Source organism: Mobula hypostoma, unplaced genomic scaffold (genome assembly GCF_963921235.1).
Source record: "Mobula hypostoma unplaced genomic scaffold, sMobHyp1.1 scaffold_42, whole genome shotgun sequence".
Classification (NCBI taxonomy): domain Eukaryota; kingdom Metazoa; phylum Chordata; class Chondrichthyes; order Myliobatiformes; family Myliobatidae; genus Mobula; species Mobula hypostoma.
The window spans coordinates 1,945,195-1,960,829 of NW_026948219.1; the positions used below are offsets into that span (position 1 = coordinate 1,945,195).

Sequence of the window (15,635 nt, forward strand, 5' to 3'; positions counted from 1 at the left end):
AAATCACAGGACCCTGCAGAGAGTGGTGCGGACAGCCCAGCGCACCTGTAGATGTGAACTTTCTACAATTCAGGACATTTACAGAGACAGGTGTGTGAAAAGGGCCCAAAGGATATTGGGGACCCAATTCACCACAACCAGCAACTGTTCCTGCTGCTACCGTCCAGGAAACGGTGCCACAGCAAAGGCCCATCTTCCACCAGGCCATCAGACTGATCAATTCATGCTGATACAATTGCATTTCTATGATATATTGGCTATTCTATGTGTAAACTATCTATTGTAAATTATGAAAATTACACATTGCACATTTAGATGGAGACGAACCGTAAAGATTTCCACTCCTCTTGTATATGAAGGACGTATGTAATAAAGTCAATTCAATTCAATTCACCCTCCCCACTACCTGTCCTGTCATTCTGGCTCCCATTCCCCCTACAACTTATTTTAACCACATCACCCTCTCCCCACACTAGCACTAGCAAGCCTTACCACTAGGATATTAGACCCCTCTTGTTCTGTTCCCCTAACCAACGAATCCCCTATCACCCTTTTGACTTTTCTCTGCCAGGGAATCCCCACCAACAGTTTCTAAAGTGGTCCACCTGCTGTTGTGTGGGATGGCAACAAGATTACTCTGCGATGGCTATTTAACATAATCCCCTTTCCCGACTCTCACCCAGTTTCCTGTGTCCTGCACCTTGGGTGTAACTCACCTCTCTTCATGTCATATCTATCACCCACTCCAACTCCTGGATGATCCGAAATTCATCCATTTCAAGTTCCAACTCCTTAAAGTGCAGGGTTACAAGCTGCAGCTGGATGCACATCTTGTAGGTGAGAGCATCAGGGACACTGGAGATCTCCCCACCTTCCCACCAATGTCCCCTCTAATTTGTAATGACCAGTGTGCACATAAATCTTCTACTGTGCATTTTTTTACCCAGGAAAAAGATTTGTGAATGTTGAATGCAGCGCTGAATAAGAAATTGGGGAACAAAATGTGGCCACTGGTGGGGGGGGGGGGGATGTGGAACCTGGGATATTATCTCATGTGAACAAGCAGGAAATTTCCTATGGATAAAGAACTGTGGAAAGAAGTGGAAATTGTTGAGAAGGGAATGGAAGGAAAAGGCAGATGTAAAGTGGAACAGTATATGATCAGCAAGTTGGAGGAATAATGCATGTGACAAAGGGATAGAGGAATGTACCGCAGAAGGAACGCCAAAGGTTGGGAGATGCTAAAAGCGGAGCGTGATTGGGTGGATGGGCACCGAAAACAAGAGCAGGAAAAACAACGTAAGCAAACCAAGACCTAGATAGGAGAGAAGGGCAGGAACGTCAGTCTGAAGCTCAAACTGATAGGGAAACAAGGGATCCTGAACCCATGGCTGGCATACTGACCCTGTTTGAGGACAGTGACCGTGATGAGGAGTGGGCACCCATCGTAACCCTCACCTTACCAGGGGCCAAGTGCACCCAGTGCTCTCAAACCCCAATCCTCCCAGTACTCAGATACGGTGGCCGCTCGGGTAAAACAGCAGTGGCAAGGAAGGGGAAATCCCTATACCCTGAGATCCAGATAGGAAATACCAAGGATTATTCCGAGCAGGGAGGGAAGAATGCAATAAAACTGCAGAGTTAATGGCTCCACAATGACAACTGCCCACCCAAATGCTGTCTAATCCACGAGCAGGAGGAAGGACAGCTTTCAGTGATTCCTGTGTATGCACTCTGGAAGCCTCATACTGGATACTGCAAGTTGCTAAAATTCCAGTTCCGTTTATGATTGCTACGGGGAGAACCACATCCACTCTCGGTCAGGAAATAGTATCAGAAAAGGGATTCCAGCTATCAGACGCAACAATCACTCTGTCTGCGTTTGAAGGCACGGAACGTACATATTCACGTGCCCAGCCACTGCAGGTGGAAATCCAGGGGAACCAGAGTGAGGTTTCAATTACAGTCACCACCAGTCTGGGGTGCAATCTAGCAGGGAGAGACTTGCTGTCTGTTGAAAGTCGAGATTCTATGCACAGGTAAGGGTATCACCCTGGGACTAGCGAACAACCAACACCTTTTCCAATTTCCAACGCCCCAGTGGTGGGCACTTAATCTGGAATCCACTGCATTTGAACCCCTTCTGTCAGCGGTCGACCCCCATGTGACCCCGTGCTATGACCCTACGGGGTGCTGAACTGAGGAGACCAATATTATGCACCCTTCGAGGGACAGAGGTTCCCAGTCTCGGTGATTGGAAAGGTTAAAGGAAGAGAGGGCAGTGCATTACTGGCCGAAGTTCCGGATTTCCTTTGGCGACAGACAGGACTGGTTGTTCCCCATACCACCATTAGGTTTTGCCCTAGGTTCAAGCCAAAGAGCCTAGGGCTCCTTGTCTACACCTGACAAAACAAACCTCCAGCACCGAGGGAGACCAGCAAGACCTGGCCACGGGCCAACTCCGATAATGGAAGGAGTCAGAGGTGAAGAGGGGACATCTGGTAAGACATCCTTTTAATATTGACCGAACCCAGGATGCTGTACCCCATCTATGGGCAATTTCAGGCCATGAAGTTGGCCACACCAACTGCCCTCCCCCCCCGCCCCCGTCCAGATCACCGTGAAAGAAGGACAGACTGTGCTATCCATTCCACAATACCCCCTCAAGGCCGAGGCAATGTTTTATGTGGATGGAAGCTCTTTTGCGGATCCAGCAGAGAAACAATGTTCTGGCTATGCGACAGTGATGGACAGTGAAGTAATTGAGCAGTCGTCCTTTGAAACAGTTGTCTCCGCCCAGAAGGCTGAGCTGTTTCACTCGTGCCTGTATCCTAGCAACAGACTAAAGTGCAAACGTTTACACAGACTACCGTTATACATTTGAAATTGTACATGACTACGGGGCTCTCTGGGAAAATGGGGGTTCCTGACTTCTTCTGGCCACCCCATTAGTAATGCTACCTTTGTAAACAACTTACTCACTGCTCCACAGATACCTCGAGTTTTGGCCATTATTAAATGTGCAGCCCACACCCTCATGTCCGACCAGGTCACTAAAGGCAATGCTTTAGCAGGTAAGACAGTGAAAAGTGTGTCACAGTCCTCAGTAGTTGTCGTCCCCTCGGGTTCCCGTCAAACAACCTTCCGTGACTGAAGCAGAACGGGTTTGCCAGACATGCGGGAGGTACATACTTTTCAGGGGGACGCCTCTGAGGAGGAGCGCAAACTGTGGTCCCAGATGGGGTGCCAGAAAGACCCCGACCCAGATTTTTGGATCACCCCAGTGGGACAGGTTTGTGTTCCGACACAGTTTTTAATGAATATTGGTTGATTATATACATAATTGTACACACCTGGGAAAGGAGGGAATGGTTGGTAACCTGTATCCTGAACATCAGGTACGACTCCCTAGCTAGGTGGACCTTTTTCGTGTCTACAAGTTGATTTTATTGAATTGCCCAGAGTACATTGCAATAGATACTGCTTAGTTATTACAGATGAGTTTAGTAGATGGATTGAAGCTATTCCAAACACCAATAATACTGCCAAAAAATAATCTGCAGATGCTGGGGTCAAAGCAACACTCACAACACGCTGGAGGAACTCAGCAGGTCGGGCAGCATCCGTGGAAAAGATCGGTCAACGTTTCGGGCCGGAACCCTTCGTCAGGACGTTTCGGGCCGGAACGTCGATCGATCTTTTCCACGGATGCTGCCCAACCTGCTGAGTTCCTCCAGTGTGTTGTGACTGTTACCAATAATAATACTATGACTGTTGTGAAGGTATTATTATGGGAAATAATTTCCAGGTACTTGCAATAATTGCCAGAGATGCTGAGATCTGACAATGGCCCACACTTTGTGGCGAAAGTAAACGAAGAGATATGTATCAAACTAGCTATCAAGCAATAATTCCACTGTGTACACCACCCACGGGTCGCTGGCATAGTGGAAAGAGCCAATGGCACTCTGAAGAGTAAATTGGCCAAACTAACAACAGAGACTGGACTCATTTGGTTGAAGGTCCTACCGTTAGCCCTATTCCACATGAGGGTTACCCCACAGGGGAAAACAGGGTTGTTACCAGCTGAAATCATTTATGGACGGCCCATGAGGATACACTGGGGACCAAGAGTTGGTGTACCATTGCTCCCAGAAAGTCTACCAGCAAAATTGGATATGCATTGTGACAAAATACCAAGTTATCAGAAGATTGATGCCGATAAGAAGGACAATGGGGGGAACATTCAAGAATGTTAATGGGGGATGAGAGAGATTAACGAAAAGGAGACACAGTTCCGAGTATTGTCAAGACGGTTGCTTTGAACCTGAAACTGTTTGAAGTTTGATGGACAGGCGATACCCCAGCAAGAGGATAAAAGGAACAGGTTCGCTAAGGCAAAGGACAACACGACAAAACGAGACAACGAGACCCAGGAAGTGCGTTGTGTCCCCACAAGTTGGTGGGAGTTTTGGAGGTCTGGTCACAGGACCAGCCAGAGACGCACAGGGTGGAAAGGTACGAGTCGGCGGGAACCTGGTGTGTGTGTCCGCCCTTGCCTGGGTGCCGGGTTCACCGCAGGGAAACGATCGTATCTGGAACAGAGAGGTCACAGTCGGTGACCTCAGAAGACATTACAAAGGGCTCGCCCGAAGGCTAACTGCGAGGAATATCGAAGGTCTGTGTGGAATCCTATTTGAATATTCATTCGCTTTCGCTCTCTCTCTTCTCCCCGCCCCAACGGCACAACAGCGATTACTGCGAACTGAACTGAACTAAATTGAACTGAACTTTGCATCACTTGAAACTGATCATTTACCCCTAGACTGCGATAGAGCTTGATTGATCCTATTATCCTAGTTCTGTGTGCATGTGTGTTTTATCATTGCTAAACTGTTGCATTTATATCCTTTTGATTAGAGTACTGTGTTGCTTATTTCTTTCATAAAACTTCCTCAGTTCCAGTAATCCAGACTCCAACTGAGTGGTCCACTTCTGCTGGTTTGGCAACCCAGTTACGGGGTACGTAACAGCATACTCTAGGGGAAGAGATGGGGAAATACAGATGCCAACTAACCAAAATTTTCCAAGCATTACATTCACAGGTACGACAGGCTTGCAAGGAAGAGAACTACCCCGCAGAGAGGAGTGACTATCCCACCATAGAACCTGGGGATTTTGTCCTGATCAAGAACTGGGATCGAGGGAAACTCGGACCTCAGTGGAGAGGACCGTATCAGGTGTTACTGACCACTCCCACGGCTGTGAAACTGAAGGGGCAATCTCGGTGGATACATTGAACATCGAACAGACGACAAACATGTTCCTGAAGGAGCTGAGTAGAAGGACTCTCTCGGACAAAAGGAAAATGTATTGGCTGATAGTGGTGTTTGTCTTCATGTCTTTGAGAGGGCTCACCCCAGCATCCGGGGGCCCCCGTGTTAACTCTCTGTCTCTCTCTCACACGTATGCCAAACAGGTAGAACTAGGGGCCTGCTGGGTTTGTGTCAAAATTCCACAGCGTGGTAAATCTATGATTCCAATGTCAGTAATCCCGCTCAACCAGAGTGAGGAACTCTCAGCCTGGGCTTTCTTAAACAACACCCGGGGAAGAGGGGTGAGGAGCTATGTTCCAGTCAGAGATGACTGTGGCTGTCAGTGTTTTGAGAGATGGTATCTCAGGCCCCCACCAAACGGAACTTCCTGTACTGGGAAACATGCATCCTGGCCATACTTGCAGGTGCCCAGCAGAGGAGAGGAATAACTGAGACTGAGCGATTTTGGATGATCCCTTTTCTCTCCTATGGAGTAGCCAGGAATTCACGAGAGATAATCAATCTGGCTGCAGCACTTGAGGAGCTGGCCACAATACTGCAGGGGCCCTGACTGAAACACAGGCCCAAGTAACAGAAATATCCACTGAAATGTTTGCAATCCGGCAAACAATCCTACAGAGTTGTATGGCTTCAGATTTTATCCCAGCTGAGAAAGGGGGAACCTGTGCTATTATTGACACAGAATGCTGCACCTATATCCCTGATGAGTCTACTAACATTACATCTCTCTCTGACCACACTGCCAAGGAGACTGCAGCATTAAGAAAGTTGGACAGGATTTACATGGGTTCACCGAAGGGTCAAAATGATGGTCTTCGAAGGCCTGTTCAGTCATATGTGGAGCATGATATTGCATTATGGCCTAATAGTTGTACATGTCATTGTTACAATTACTGTTGTGCGCTGTTATTACCCACTGATATGTCAATGCTGTACTCGGTTGCTTTCTCTGTGAAAAATTACTGCTTTGTTGATCATATAATGATCAAAAGGAGGGAATGATAAATTATGTAAAAGGATTAACACGTCGTTAAACAATAGCAGCCTGTTTTTCTGAAAGAAACTGCTGATGATCAACAGATGTGCTAAGCCATGCTGAGCCATATTTCTTCTTGAGGGTAGCTAGCTAGGGTTTCAGGATGCTTATCTCCTTGTGCACTCATGTGTAGAGATAGGACAGCTTCAGTCTGTTCTGTGTGTGTAAGCCATTATGACTATTTTGTAATTTGACTTTAGCAAATAACTTTGGCTCCAGCCTGTCTTGTGTGGGGGGCGGGTATCTGGACGGATATATCTGTGGTGTAAGGGGAATTGTTAGTCAGTTAGTGGATTGGGCAGGAACAGTCATGGACTGTTCCTGTTTGAGCGAATAACTGAATAGCCCCGGGTGCTTGGAATAAAGAGTTTGTACTTATACGATCACTGAGTGGCTTTATCCGGATTCGACTTCCACAGAATGGGAGTGGTTTTAAAGGGCTGGGCTGCTGGAAGCACATTACCAGACAAGGAGTGATTGCAACTGGGTCTAACAGAGGCATAACTGGTTCTTCTGGGAACATTCAGTCTCACTCCAACTATTTCCTACCATCCTTTGTACAAGTATGCAATGTCTAAAGGACCAGTGTCTAAGTAAATGAGACTCACCAAACTTTCCCCTGACTGAATCACTGGATCCTCCGAGTCAGATGGGTTCTCTCCAGTTGATGCTGTCAACCCTCGGGCTGGTTCACTTGTTGCTGTTCCCTCGTCTTCAGTCGTGCTTTGCGTCCAGTTGGGGTTTTTCTTCCAATAAAGCTCTCAGCGCAGGTCTAACTTTAATGTGAAAGATAATGAAGCACAATAACAATAAAAAGGAGAAAAAAACATTTTTGCTTAATGTTACTAAGAACAAAACTCACTGAAATTTAAACATTGAAGGCAGATATAATGATCTCAGTGAACAATCTATTATTGTCCCTCACATGTCACAAAACGATGTGGGAAAGAACAAGCCATCATTCAGTCACGGTAAGACATAAGTCACAGGAACAGAATTAAGTGATTCGATCCATCTGGTCTGCCTCACCACTCAACCATAGCTGATTTTCATTCCAACACCATATTCCTGCCTTCCTCCTGTAATCCCAAAGTTACTTAGCAATCATGAATATCTTAATCTCTGTCAAAAATACACCCAAATGGCAGCCTCAACCAAAATCTGTGGCAACAAATCCCACAGATCGGACATCTTTTGGCCAAAAAATTTTTCTCATGTCAGTCTTAAAGGGAAGCATCTTTATTCTGAGACTGTGCTGTCAGATCACAGACTCTCCGTCTAATGGAAACATCCTCTCCATGTCCACTGTATCCAGGCTTTTCAGCATTCGGGAGGTTTACTTGACCATACATCCCTCCACCATCTCAACCGTCCCTCTAAACTCCATTGAGCACAGGCCCAGAACCATGAAATTCTCCTCATACATAATGCCCATCATTCCTGAGATTATTCTTGTAAACCTTGTTTGCAACAACTGTACAAACACATTTCCAGGAATAATAGACAAATTGGTACCAGGATAATTTAGGGGGAAATGTTGTGCTTTCTTTACTGTTCTACTGTTACATACCTTGTGGGTATCTTGTGACTGTCTTATGACCATGATGTAATGGAGTATCTTGTGAGCATGATGTAATTGCATTGTGATGGTGGGGTCAAGTAATTTTCCCACCAGTGTGAGGTCATGTGATGACCTGTTCCAACAGGTATACATGGGGAAACCCCTGTTGTTACAGAGTTAGTTCGTCAGTTTTGGTTCGTCAGTTACTCCATCAGTTAGTTTTGCTGCGTAATCATCTCATTATGCAGTTTTGTTTCAAAGCGAAGTTCTATTTTCTATTTTAAGGTAAAACCGTTGTGCTGGCAGTTTCGCCAATCGCTGCCAGGTTTTGTTTGTTTACCTTTGCAGTCTAGTATCGGAGAGTGAAGACCTTTACCAAACTACAGGAACCTGAAGGATTGAGTAAAGGTGGTGTCGTTTGGCGGTTTCATAAAAGATCGACCTTATGGAATCTTCATTCAGAATTAGTGACCTGCATCTGAGATAACCCCTGCAAGCTCAGGAAAGGTTTGTGCAGTGTTCACCATCCAGAAAAAGGTCAGTTCCTTTAAGCTGTTTTATTTCCTTTGACGTGAATCCTTTGGACAGAATCAGCAGTAACGTCACATCTTTGAAGAAATCCGTTTCCAGAGAAGTCTCTCCTTATTGACTGCGTAAATCACTTGGACTTTCAAATTTACCACTTTAAGACTGTGTTCGAATTTACCTCTTCAAGAACTGTTCCAGAGTTTGGCTGTTTGTTAAATTGCCATATAGCAGTTAACTTCTGGTTAAGTTAGTCGTTAGTTTACTTTTCACAATTGTTGAGCAGAGTTTAATAAATGTTTCAGTTTGTTTATGAAACCTGTCTCAATTCTATATTCATAGTTGCCGACCACATAACACTACGATCACAAAACAAGCCATTTCCATTTCCAAGTTAAACCAGGTTTATTTCAGGAAATATAAACCAGTCCAGAGTGAATGTAATAAAAAGAAACTGGAATTACCAGAAACACTCAGCAGGTAAGGAATAGCTTTGGGGACAGGAACACACTTTACAATTCAGGTTAATAATGTTTCATCAGAATGACTTCAAACATTTTCAGTTTTTAGTGCCAATCTCCAGCAACTTGAGATTCTGTCTGATTTCCACCGAGTGACAGACAGGGGGGATTTCCAAACACAGTTTGAACACCAAACTCATGGGTCTATTTCTACTGCTGTAAACACGGAATAGCCCTTTTACTCATAGCCTCTCCTCAGATTAGCAGTCATTGCTTCCAAAGGAACTCCAGAAATAAACATCTGATCCCAGACCAGAAATACTCGCTCAACACCTCATAAACCCAAGCAGCTCGATGCCCGGGTCCATTTTACCTGGAGCAAAAACTGTGATATCCCAGGATCCAACCTCACACAGCTGAACCTGCCACTCACTGACCCTGAAAATCTCACACATCATCCTCCCACCCCATCTCACACTGGATAGTGCAATCTGGGACTTCCACACAACCAATGTCCAGCTGCTTGAAATTTCTGCTTCATTGCAGAAGGACGACCGTCCAGCCCCATCTGTAGAAGCACTAACCAAAGTCAAAACCAAAACAGTAACAGTTCCATATGCCCGGAATGTAGATCACAGGACTCTCCCAGTACTCTTTGCTGCCAGGAAAATGCTGCAGTGTGTAAGCCAGTCATAGTTCAAAAACCAGCACCTCCACACCAATGCACAACACAACTGGTACCTGATGACCCTCTGGCATTCCAGCTAACAAAAACTGATTCTGGAAATAACTCAGCGAGGCCAAAGGTGCAAAAGAACACTTCACAATAACAACAAGGGTTAGAAGATTGCTGATATATAACATTGAGGAGGTGGGACACAGGGTGGACCGAGGTTGACCCAGATGGTTGATGTATACCACTGAAGCAGGGCAGTGGGGTGGGGTTTGGAGACTGGACAGAGGTTGACCCAGATGGTTGATGTATATCGCTGAAGCAGGGCAGTGGGGTGGGGTGAGGAGACTGGACAGAGGTTGACCCAGATGGTTGATGTATATCACTGAAGCAGGACAGTGGGGTGGGGTGAGGAGACTGGACAGAGGTTGACCCAGATGGTTGATGTATATCACTGAAGCAGGGCAGTGGGGGGGGGGGGTGAGGAGACTGGACAGAGGTTGACCCAGATGGTTGATGTATATCGCTGAAGCAGGGCAGTGGGGTGGGGTGAGGAGACTGGACCGAGGTTGACCCAGATGGTTGATGTATATCACTGAAGCAGGACAGTGGGGGGGGGGGTGAGGAGACTGGACCGAGGTTGACCCAGATGGTTGATGTATATCGCTGAAGCAGGGCAGTGGGGTGGGGGGGGGGGTGAGGAGACTGGACCGAGGTTGACCCAGATGGTTGATGTATATCGCTGAAGCAGGGCAGTGGGGTGGGGTGAGGAGACTGGATGGACCGAGGTTGACCCAGATGGTTGATGTACATCACTGAAGCAGGGCAGTGGGGTGGCGTGAGGAGACTGGACAGAGGTTGACCCAGATGGTTGATGTATATCGCTGAAGCAGGGCAGTGCGGTGGGGTGAGGAGACTGGACAGAGGTTGACCCAGATGGTTGATGTATATCGCTGAAGCAGGGCAGTGCGGTGGGGTGAGGAGACTGGACAGAGGTTGACCCAGATGGTTGATGTACATCACTGAAGCAGGGCAGTGGGGGGGTGTGAGGAGACTGGACAGAGGTTGACCCAGATGGTTGATGTACATCACTGAAGCAGGGCAGTGGGGTGGGGTGAGGAGACTGGACAGAGGTTGAACAAGATGGGCAGGGATAAGCACATGGAATCAGGTGGGAGAAGGGATCAAAGACAATCATTGATGGTCCTCCAGCAATACACAGATACTGAATTAATAGTACATACTACTGTATAACAGATCCTAAAATGACAAAGTTAGAACAAACAACAAGAAATTTGCCATATATACTTTGACCCTCACCAAATTTTTATCAACACACCATAGAAAGCTTCTCATCCGGACACTTCACACGTTTCCATGGTAACTACTAGGCCCGTGACTGTGATGAACTCCAGAGACCTTTGGAAACAGATCAGCACATCACAGAAACCCTTCTGCCCCCTCGACTTCCCAGTCCCTCGGTAAAGCAGGCAGTGAAATGAAAGATCCCCACAACCTGGGACGTTCTCCTTTCTCACCCATCCCATTCGGGGAGAAGACAACAGCCTAAAGCTCAGCGACAAATGCGAGGAGCCTCAGGAAGCGAGGCGAGTTGGGGGAAGTTAACGGGACTCAGTGGCCAACATTAGATTTCCCCAACACAACATAGAGGAAACGTAGAACATAGAATAGTACAGCACATTACAGGCCCTTCGGCCCACAATGTTGTGCCGACCCTCAAACCCTGCCTCCCATATAACCCCCCACCTTAAATTCCTTCATATACCTGTCCGGTAGTCTCTTAAACTTCACTGGTGTATCTGCCTCCACCACTGACGCAGGCAGTGCATTCCACACACCAACCACTCTCTGAGTAAAAATCCTTCCTCTAATATCCCCCTTGAACTTCCCACCCGTTACCTTAAAGCCATGTACTCCTGTATTGTGCAATGGTGCCCTGGCTATCCACTCTATCTATTCCTCTTATTATCTTGTACATCTCTATCATGTCTCCTTTCATCCTCCTTCTTTCCAAAGAGTAAAGCCCTAGCTCCCTTAATCTCCGATCACAATCCATACTCTCTAAACCAGGCAGCATCATGGTAAATCTCCTCTGTACCCTTTCCAATGCTTCCACATCCTTCCTATAGTGAGGCGACCAGAAATGGACACAGTACTCCAAGTGTGGCCTAACCAGAGTTTTATAGAGCTGCATCATTACATTGCGATTCTTAAACTCTATCCCTTGACTTATGAAAGTTAACATCCCATAAGCTTTCTTAACTACCCTATCTGCCTGTGAGGCAACTTTCAGGGATGTGTGGACATGTACCCCAAGATCTCTCTGCTCCTCCACACTACCAAGTATCCTGCCATTTACTTTGTACTCTGCCTTGGAGTTTGTCCTTCCAAAGTGTACCACCTCACACTTCTCCGGGTTGAACTCCATCTGCCACTTCTCAGCCCACTTCTGCATCCTATCAATGTCTCTCTGCAATCTTTGACAATCCTCTACACTATCTACAACACCAACAACCTTTGTGTTGCCAGCAAACTTGCCAACCCACCCTCCTACCCCCACATCCATGTCATTAATAAAAATCATGAAAAGTAGAGATCCCTGAACAGATCCTTGTAGGACACCACTAGTCACAATCCTCCAATCTGAATGTACTCCCTCCACCACCACCCTTTGCCTTCTGCAGGCAAGCCAATTCTGAATCCACCTGGCCAAACTTCCCTGCATCCCATGCCTTCTAACCTTCTGAATAAGCCTACCATGTGGAACCTTGTCAAATGCCTTACTAAGATCCATGTAGATCACATCCACTGCACTACCCTCATCTATATGCCTTGACACCTCCTCAAAGAACTCTATCAGGCTAGTTAGACACGATCTGCACTTCACAAAGCCATGCTGACTGTCCCTGATCAGATCATGATTCTTAATGCCCAGAGATCCTATCTCTAAGAATCTTTTCCAACAGCTTTCCCACCACAGACATAAGGCTCACTGGTCTATAATTACCAGGACTATCCCTACTACCTTTTTTGAACAAGGGAACAACATTCGCCTCCCTCCAATCCTCTGGTACCATTCCCGTGGACAACATAAAGATCCTAGCCAGAGTCTCAGCAATCTCTTCTCTCGCCTCGTGGAGCAGCCTGGGGAATATTCTGTCAGGCACCGGGGACTTACCTGTCCTAATGTATTTTAACAACTCCAACCCTTCCTCTCCCTTAATATCAACATGCTCCAGAACATCAACCTCACTCATATTGTCCTCACCATCATTAAGTTCCCTCTCATTGGTGAATACCGAAGAGAAGTATTCATTGAGGACCTTGCTCACTCCCACAGCCTCCAGGCACATCTTCCCACCTTTATCTCTAATCGGTCCTACCTTCACTCCTGTCATCCTTTTGTTCTTCACATAATTGAAGAATGCCTTGGGGTTTTCCTTTACCCTACTCGCCAAGGCCTTCTCGTGCCCCCTTCTTGCTCTTCTCAGCCCCTTCTTAAGCTCCTTTCTTGCTTCCCTATATTCCTCAATAGACCCATCTGATCCTTGCTTCCCAAACCTCATGTATGCTGCCTTCTTCCACCTGACTAGATTTTCCACCTCACTTGTCACCCATGGTTCCTTCACCCTACCATTCTTTATCTTCCTCACCGGGACAGATTTATTCCTAACATCCTGCAAGAGATCTCTAAACATCGACCACATGTCCATAGTACATTTCTCTGCAAAAACATCATCCCAATTCACACCCGCAAGTTCTAGATTTATAGCCTCATAACTTGCCCTTCCCCAATTAAAAATTTTCCTGTCCTCTCTGACTGTATCCTTTTCCATGATAATGAGAAATGCAAGGGAGCGGTGGTCACTGTCCCCTAGATGCTCACCCACTGAGAGATCTGTGACCTGACCTGGTTCATTACCTAATACTAGATCTAGTATGGCATTCACACTGGTCGGCCTGTCCACATACTGTGACAGGAATTGGTCCTGGACACACTTAAACTCTGCCCCATCTAAACCCTTGGAACGAATCAGATGCCAATCAATATTAGGGAAGTTAAAGGCACCCATGATAACAACCCTGTTATTTTTGCACCTTTCCAGAATCTGCCTCTCAATCTGCTCCTCTGTATCTCTGCTGCTACCAGGGAGCCCGGAGAGTCACCACCCATGGGGGAGTGTGAGCACACACCACGTGATCTTGCGTCACAAAGCGGAGGGCGGGGCTAAATAGCCTCACGTGACCTGTTGGCGGGACTTCCATTTCAATTCTGCGGAAAGAGACAGCCTGGGCTCCTGGTTTGGGTCGTTCAATGCAGATTAAGTGGAGTCGACACGTTTCTGACGAGCCCAGAGAACTGGGTACTAAATGAGTAATTGGCCCGCCGTTCGGGGCTGACGGCCAACATCACATCTCCCCGCTCGGGATCGGTCTCAGTACTCACCGATGGGAAAGTGATATCTTCGGCCCGTAAATAGTGATCCCGACCCCCGGCTCCCCGATCAAGGAGGCGATCGTCCCTTCCCGATCCCGCAGACGATCCGCTTCAGCACTGAGCGGAAAAGCAAACGCCGACAATCTGGCGACAGTGAGCATGCGCAAAGGGGCTTGCGTCATCCGGAGGGCGGGGCCTCGGGAGCAGACACGCTGCTGCCGCCCGTCTGCGGTTAAATGGGCGGGGCGAACGGGATCACGTGACCGGTGGGTCCCACAACCCAGGGAGAGACTCCAGCGACCCGCCCGTCACTCTGTGTTATGTACAGCAGCGATAGACCACAAACTCAGTCTGTATTAGTATAAACTACTATCTGTATTAGTATAGAGACAATTAAACAAACTACTCTTCTAAACAGAAGTTAACAGTGTTATGCGTTTGTGGCTGCCAAAATGTCAAGTTTAGGAACAGTTCTGAAAGTTTCAAGATGGCAAGTTTCAGTTATCCACGGAATGGGGAAACCGGTAAATCCACATTAAAATGCAACGAGAAAGTAATCATAAAGAATTTCACAGATTCTACGCTGGGAAAACGAAATAACAGTCACAGAAGATTGTCAGTCGTGGAGTTGTATTCCAAAGTGTGTGTGTGTGTGTGTGTCTCCCTCGCCCTCTCTTTCTCTCTCTTTTCTCTCTCTCTCCCTGTCTCTCTCTGCTTCTCTGTCTCTCTCTCTCTCCCTGTCTCTCTCTGCTTCTCTGTCTCTCTCTCTCTCTCTCTCCATCTATCTCTGTCTGTCTGTCTGTCTGTCTCTCTCTCTCTCTCTCTCTCTGTCTCTCTCTCTGTCTCTCTCTCTCTCTGTCTCTCTCTCTCTCTGTCTCTCTCTCTCTCTGTCTGTCTCTCTCTCTCAGCTCCAGCAGTCAGTGTACTGACGTCATACTCCCGCCTCCTGCAGCCTCTCACAGTGACACCCACAGCAAAATGAAACATCTGATCTCGTAACACTTGTCCTTCACATCTCCTCTCACCCTAAATGTATTAGACATTTCAACACCCAGGAAAAATATATCGTCTGTCCGCTCTATCTATTCCTCTTTTAATCTTATAAATGTCCATCCAGTCTCACCCCAGGCCTGCGCCGCTCTGGAGAAAACACAAGTTTGTCCAACCTCTCGTTCCAGCTCTGAACCACCCGATCAATCTGTGCAGTCTCTTTCAGGGAGCTGTGAACTTGGATCCAATATCCCTCTGCTCATCGACACTGTTCAGGGACTTTCATTCAACAGTGAGTACAGTGTCTCTTTACATTTAACAGTGTACTGTCCCTCTACATTCGACCTACCGAGCTGCCAAGATGATCATCACTAATCAAATCTCACTGAGTTGTCTCAGGTCCTGTTGAATTTATTCCCAAGTGCACAAATACGGGAAGGTACAGGGACAGAGAAACACCCAATCCCCCATCGGGGAAGAGTAACAAAATCCTTAAAGAGCGTACCACCAGGCCCATGGACAGCTTTCTGTCTGCGGTTGTCAGCCAAATTAATGGTCTCCAGTCCAATAAAATGGACTCGACCTCACAATGTA

General features: G+C 46.9%; 2 protein-coding genes across 2 annotated transcripts in view; one reads left to right on the forward strand and one right to left on the reverse strand.

Annotated features, from left to right (window-relative positions):
• The window catches only part of LOC134341937 (zinc finger protein 227-like), a 367,790-nt gene extending 353,346 nt beyond the window's left edge, over window positions 1–14,444 (reverse strand). Inside the window, exon 1 of the mRNA XM_063039877.1 lies at window positions 14,061–14,444. The gene's annotated coding sequence lies outside the window, so the exon portion shown is untranslated. The remainder of the gene's footprint in view (window positions 1–14,060) is intronic.
• LOC134341974 (uncharacterized) overlaps window positions 1–15,635 on the forward strand; it is a 124,327-nt gene that overhangs the window by 91,791 nt on the left and 16,901 nt on the right. Inside the window, 1 exon segment of the mRNA XM_063039921.1 lies at window positions 14,095–14,282. Coding sequence (XP_062895991.1) covers window positions 14,095–14,282 — 188 coding nt within the window.